The following is a 6,273-nucleotide window of genomic DNA, read 5'->3' as shown; positions in this document are numbered from 1 at the left end:
GCGGTAACGCGGTTGTGTTTGGCGGCGGGGCCGGGCCGGGCCCGGGGCGGCAGGTGAGGGGCGGCGGGGCCGGGCCGGGCCCGGGGCGGCAGGTGAGGGGCGGCGGGGCCGGGCCGGGCCCGGGGCGGCAGGTGAGGGGCGGCGGGGCCGGGCCGGGCCCGGGGCGGCAGGTGAGGGGCGGCGGGGCCGGGCCGGGCCCGGGGCGGCAGGTGAGGGGCGGCGGGGCCGGGCCGGGCCCGGGGCGGCAGGTGAGGGGCGGCGGGGCCGGGCCGGGCCCGGGGCGGCAGGTGAGGGGCGGCGGGGCCGGGCCGGGCCCGGGGCGGCAGGTGAGGGGCGGCGGGGCCGGGCCGGGCCCGGGGCGGCAGGTGAGGGGCGGCGGGGCCGGGCCGGGCCCGGGGCCGGCGGCGGGGTCGGCTGTAGGGCCCTGGGCCTGGCTGTGGGGCGGTGGAGTTGGGTTCTGGGGCCGGGGCCTGGCTGTGGGGCCGGGCCTTGGCTGTGGGGCCTGGCTGTGGGGCGGTGGAGTTGGGTTACGGGGCCAGAGCCTGGCTGTGGGGCCGGGCCTAGGCTGTGGGGCCTGGCTGTGGGGCGGTGGAGTTGGGTTCTGGGGCCGGGGCCTGGCTGTGGGGAGGTGGAGTTGGGTTATGGGGCCGGGGCCTGGCTGTGGGGAGGTGGAGTTGGGTTATGGGGCCAGAGCCTGGCTGTGGGGCCGGGCCTTGGCTGTGGGGCCTGGCTGTGGGGAGGTGGAGTTGGGTTCTGGGGCCGGGGCCTGGCTGTGGGGCAGTGGGGTTGGGTTGGGTTATGGGGCCGGGCCCTGGCTGTGGGGCCGGGAGCAGACTGTGGCGCTGAGGGCTGTGCTGCGCTGTGCTGTGTGGGGCTGGGGCTGTGCTGCAGGGCCAGGAGCTGGGGGAACCCGCCCTGGGGTTGCGGCGTTTGGGGGCACCCGTGGGTACGGCCCTCCCTGACTGCGGTTCCCCATCCCAACCCAGGCTCCCGAACGCAGAACGTGCCGTATTGAAAACAGCCCCCCCGGTAAAAGCTCTGATGTGCCCCGTGCTGAAGCAGGAGAGCCCCTCGCTCGGGAGGGTCCCGCCATGGCTTCTGGCAGGTTGTTTGCTTTGGGGTTGTTGCTCTGTGAACTGGCAGCGTAACTGGTGATCTGCCGTGAGGGCTCTGGTATGCCTGGGAGTTCCCCTTCAGAGGATGCCACACCACAGCTTGTTGCCTTAGAATTTATTTGTTAGAGGCAGGACATGAAAGCACACACCCCCCCCCTCCCTCCCACAGCCTCCTAGGAAACTCCAAAGAGTCACCTGGACGGCGTGTCCCTGCCCTGACAGCGGGACAGGCCCCTCTATCTGCTGGCGCTGGGCAGGGCCTGCCTGTGTCCTGGCACTGCCTCGGTTTCACTCGGTATTGGTTTGCTGAGCGTTTCTGTTTCACTGCGGTGGAGGAGAAACCCAAGTGTGAAATGACCCATCGCTGGCAAAAGGTTGTGGAACACCCGCAGTGGCTGTTCCCTTCTGTTTGTTTTGGGGTCGTGCACAGCAGGAGAGTCTGACTTTGATTACTTGGCGTTCCCCAGTAATGATAAAGTTGCCTTTTTCCCCCCTTCCCTTGATAAATCCTGCTGCACAAACCACAGAAAAGGAAGAGGAGGTGTGTGACCCTGTCGCCAAAATACTGTTGCGAGGTTGGGGCCTGGTTGTCCGGGCTTTTGGGCTGCTTTGTCCCGGTAAAGCACGAGTGGTCTGAGCGCAGCTTAAATTGGGGAACACGCAGCAGAGCGTGGCTTCGTCTTTAATGGAGGTTAAAGCAGCTTTTGGTCACAGGAGAAGTCAAAATGGGTTTCTCTGTATTGAATCAGACACGTTCAATCTCAAGCGTCTTCAGAGACTTTTAAAAAGCAAAGCGTAGTCAGTCTCACCCTAAAGTCCCCAGTGGGAACTGAATCTGTCACTGCAGGAACAGCGAAAAGGCCCGATCTGCGCTTTGCCGTTCACTCCTCTCTCATGTTCACCGAGGTTCTAGCTTTGGGAAAAAACATTCCTGTTCTTCCCATCAAAAACTTTAAGCTGGGAAGGGCACAACTTCCCCATGCTCTGGGTCAGCTATAAACAACTCCTGTCCAAGCCAGCCCCTATAAATACACGTATCCCACGTCCTCCAGCTCGGCCGTTGCCGAACCGTAGGACTGCTGCCTGCCTACACGGCGACACACCAGGTTTCTTGCTATTATTAGCTGACCTGCAGCACCGGAGTGGGAGCTGTGGGGTGATTAAGGTCTCTAGAAGCTTTCTGGCCAATTCCTGTAACTTTTCCCTCTGCTACCCTGCCTGCAGGTGCCTGGAGAAGCAATGGCCACAGCGGCTCTTCTGAACTTGGCACCGTCTCGCCTCTGCTTCCCTTCAAGCACCGCAGCCGCTTTCGCGTGGGCCAGCGCCGCCGACATGCACGTCGCCAGGCCAAAATCCGCCAAGGGACGCACGAGGCCGAGCTTCAATTACTCTCAGAGCGTGGAAGCCTGTCCCTGCCGGGTGCCACCTCCCCCGCCACCAGCAGCTCCTCGGGAATTAGTGAACAGCCGGAGAGCATCGTCCACAAACCCGGCGTTCCCTGCGGGCCAGGTGTTCCCTGAGGAGATCCCGGAGCTCCTGCAGCAAGTGCCTTTGAGGACCTCCTCTTCCCTGAACAAGTACAGGGTGCTGCCCTCCATCGGCCGCAAGGACGTGGGGAGCGGCGCCGCGGAAGCGGTGGCTGAAGAGATCGGCCGGCTGAAAGTGAGTGAGGGGCAGGAGGCCACTCCGAAAGCCAAACCTCCTTCTGGAGACCAAGGCTCTCCCAGGGTCGTGTCAGAGAGCGATGTCGCCCCTGAAGAGAGCTCCCGGGTGCGATGTCCTCCTGAGAAGCCCGGAAGGAAGATGAGGCAGGAGAGCCCTTCGACGTTGTCTCGAGGTTTGGAAGAGTCGTGCTTGCTGCTCGCTCTTCGGTCCCCCTCTGGGCAGAGGTTTGAGCATCACTTCAAGCCCACCGACAGTCTCCAGACTGTCCTGGCCGTGGCAGAACAGAAAATGTCGGCCAAATACCAACGCTGCAGCCTCGAGACGATGGAGGTGCCCCGAAGGAGTTTCTCTGACCTGACGAGGTCCCTCCAGGAGTGTGGGATCCTCCACAAGTCCGTGCTGTGCATCCGACACAAGGAGCAGCGCGACGCAGAGCTTTAGGGGCACGGAGCCGCCGCCGCCGGTCGTTCTGCTGAGTGGGTGGCGTTACTTCTGCCCAGAAACTGAGAGTCTGATGTTTCCTGGGCCTCCTTCTTCATCTTGCCATCTTCCCAAACTTCCCCTCGAAGCAGACGTGTGTGTATGTGTTGAAACAGTATTTCAGGTGTACAGACGTGCTCCGTAAATAGCAGCTTTGGTCACGTGTGCCATCGCAAATCGCTTCCTGAGCTCCACCACCCTTTGGCCTCTTTGGTTTTAGGAAATTGCCGATGTTCTTCTTTGAAGGCTGACGTTTCCGGGGCCTTTTGTGTGTTTTAGGAAGGTATCAGAGTGGATCCGGATGCAGAGGCACCTATTTGGCAAGGCAGAAATGGAACTGTTTGACCCTGGAGGACCATCTTCAGTAGGTCACCATCATCCTAAACACCTTCTTCTTGAGAGTGACTGAAAAGGAGAGCAAACCTAAAGAACCATCTGGAAATAACAGCAATAACACGTTAAGTAAAGTATTAAATTGCGAGACTGATGGTAATATACCTGTGAGGGCTCAGCTCTTTCTGGATAACCTCTGTGCGTCTCTTAAGAGTGTGACTATATCACCTTTTTTTAAGAACAAATTGTTACTATTTTGGCTGTATTGATGAGCAGCAGGATTTTCTACTTCCTTTTCCTTCTCTCATTCAGCTCGTGTGATCAGATAAGAACAGATGGATAGTTAAGATGGGGTGTTACAAAGTATTTCCATTTAACCCTTTACACTGAAATGAGTTGGCTGCTTTGAGAATTTTTAAATAAAAATAGATTAATTGGATTTGATGAATTGGCTCACGCAGAGACCTTATTTTACTAAAGCATCACTAAAAAAGGCCGGTGGGGTAACTTGGCAGGTTTTAGATAAATACAGTGTGCTTGTGCTAAAAAACCCAAAATTTCTCGGTTTCTAACAGAAATTCGTACGCTTCAAAGGCAATAATTCAATCTACTGAAAAACGGGCTGCTTGCCACGCGGATGAGCTGCTTTCAGTGTTTTGAGGAAAACCCAAGTCTGGTTTTAACCGCAGGGCAGCTGCCAGACCAGCTCGGAGCAGCAGCCGCCGGAGGCAGCTGATGCCGGTGGTGACCGAGGGCGTCGCAGCTCCTGAAGCGAGTGTCCAGGCTCCGGCAGCTTTATGAACGCGGTGCCTGATGGAACAGCGTGACTGGGGGGGGTGGGAGGTGCACGGTGGCCATCCCTGTGTCTTCAGGGAGGGCAGGACAGCGAAACATAGGGGCGCTTTTAACCCAGCCTCGGTGGGGAGCAAAGTGTTTCACTTAATTTCGGGAACAATTTTGTGTTTCATTCAGCACTAGGTGGTCACTTCCCTTCTGCTGATTTCGTGTGTATTGTGTTACTGCTGAGTTTTCCTACAATAACAAAGCCCTGTAAGCTGAAGGCTGAACTTGGAATGATTTATGTGAACTGGAGGCTCAGCCATCGCCTCTCCTCTTAACTGAGAAGTGCTGTTAATTAATTTGATGGCAGATACCTCGGGGGCTGCCCAAATGGGACGCTGGCTGGGCCCCTGCCGTTCACGCCCCCGTGCACGCGCCCTCCTGCGGTCTGTGTCTCCGGCCTGTGTTGAACACGGGATTGCAGCAGAGAGGGAAGCGCTTCGGAGCGGCGACCGCCGGCAGCTCTGAGAGCGAACAGGGGCTGATGCTTTAACCAGGATGCAGAAGAATAACAACTTCTCAGGGATATTCCTCCTGAATATCTCCATCTAAGATAAAACTGAATGAGTTTGGCCCTCTCACCACCTCCCCCAGGCTCCAGCATCTCCAAAAATGTGCGTTTTGATTATTTCCTCTTCTAAAACCCACATCAGGTCTTGATCTAGGCCAAGTGCAGGGAAAACCCCCTCTTTTTCTCCCCCAGTTCTCCTTCTCTTCCCCTCAAATGTCTCGTGGGGATGCAGGGGAGGGTGGAGCAGCGACTCTGCTGAGCCCGGCACAAGCAGCACTACTTATCCGACTTCATTTATGGTGCGATGTCATTTAACAAGCTTCCTTTTGGGAAGCTTTTAGGAATTTCAGCATCAAATTGGGTGTTTGATCTGGCACAAGATGCTTTGAGAAGGTTATAAATAGAGAAGCCATCAGGACTCCTGGCTCGGAACGGCCGTACCCAAGGCTTTTAAACACCAGTGAAGTATTCAAGCAAGAAAGAAGCGGGGGCACCGGTCAGTACGTGTTCTTTATTCCAATTAAAAGTACATTAGAAACAGCACACAGGACCAGCAGCAGCTTTCATGACAATTCAACCCAATACTCTGCTGTCACGAGGTCAGCCAGCTGTACTATTAAAGTAGGTGATTGAAACAAGTCTTCCACTCGACACGCAAGCACTCACTCACCTGCCACTTTAAATAGGTTTCCAACAGAATAAAAATAGATACACCCCAGAATACAAAACGTTTAATTTTAACAGTTGATTGTGGTTTTGTTTTTTTTTTCTTCACTAAAGCCTTTATACAAATTGATAAAAGGGTGCACAATTTCCTAAAATTTTAGGTACATTTTAAATGAGCCTTTTTTTACTTGGTAAAAGGATCCATGTTCCTGTCTTTGAACAGAATATGATGGCCAAAATTGCAAAGAAAATTCCTAGTTAAATTTACAATTTATACATTTGTTTTGAAGTGATTCCTGCACTGAGTAGCAGGCCGATGGCTGCTCACGCATGTCCCGTTTTTCCCCAAAAAGAGCTGTGCACCCTAAGTTCTAATTCAGGAGCCTCTTTCTCCTGGAAACCGGGAACAACCCACAGGCTTTCAGTTGTGCGCACGAGAATGGTCCCAACCGAACTAAAAGCCCGAAGTTTCAAATCAAAATCACTCCGGCAAGGATCACCCTGGGGCGAGGGACTGACGACCTGGTTTGCACCACGAGCACAAGGGAAGGGGAGCGCTTCCCGTCTGCGATTCGACTGAGCTATTTAACTCAAAACTCTGGTACTGAAACATATTGGAACAGGGAAATTTGGGGGGTCTAAAGGTCTTTTTTTTTTTTTTTT

General features: G+C 55.7%; 1 protein-coding gene across 1 annotated transcript; it reads left to right on the top strand.

Annotated features, from left to right (window-relative positions):
* Positions 1 to 338: 338 nt before the first annotated feature.
* On the top strand, positions 339 to 4,037 carry UBXN10 (UBX domain protein 10). The gene is made up of 2 exons (XM_086476188.1): positions 339 to 365; positions 2,340 to 4,037. Exon 2 carries the CDS (start codon positions 2,355 to 2,357, stop codon positions 3,219 to 3,221), a length of 867 nt encoding a protein of 288 aa, XP_086332314.1. The 5' UTR covers positions 339 to 365; positions 2,340 to 2,354; the 3' UTR covers positions 3,222 to 4,037.
* Positions 4,038 to 6,273: the final 2,236 nt, after the last annotated feature.

This window comes from Leptosomus discolor, chromosome 20 (genome assembly GCF_034619465.1).
Source record: "Leptosomus discolor isolate bLepDis1 chromosome 20, bLepDis1.hap2, whole genome shotgun sequence".
Lineage (NCBI taxonomy): Eukaryota > Metazoa > Chordata > Aves > Leptosomiformes > Leptosomidae > Leptosomus > Leptosomus discolor.
The sequence above is the reverse complement of the archived record's forward strand: the minus strand, read 5'-3'. Positions and strand labels throughout refer to the sequence as shown.

Coding starts and splice junctions, on each gene's coding strand:
- UBXN10 (XM_086476188.1), top strand. CDS start 2,355: ATGGCCACAGCGGCTCTTCTGAACTTGGCACCGTCTCGCCTCTGCTTC.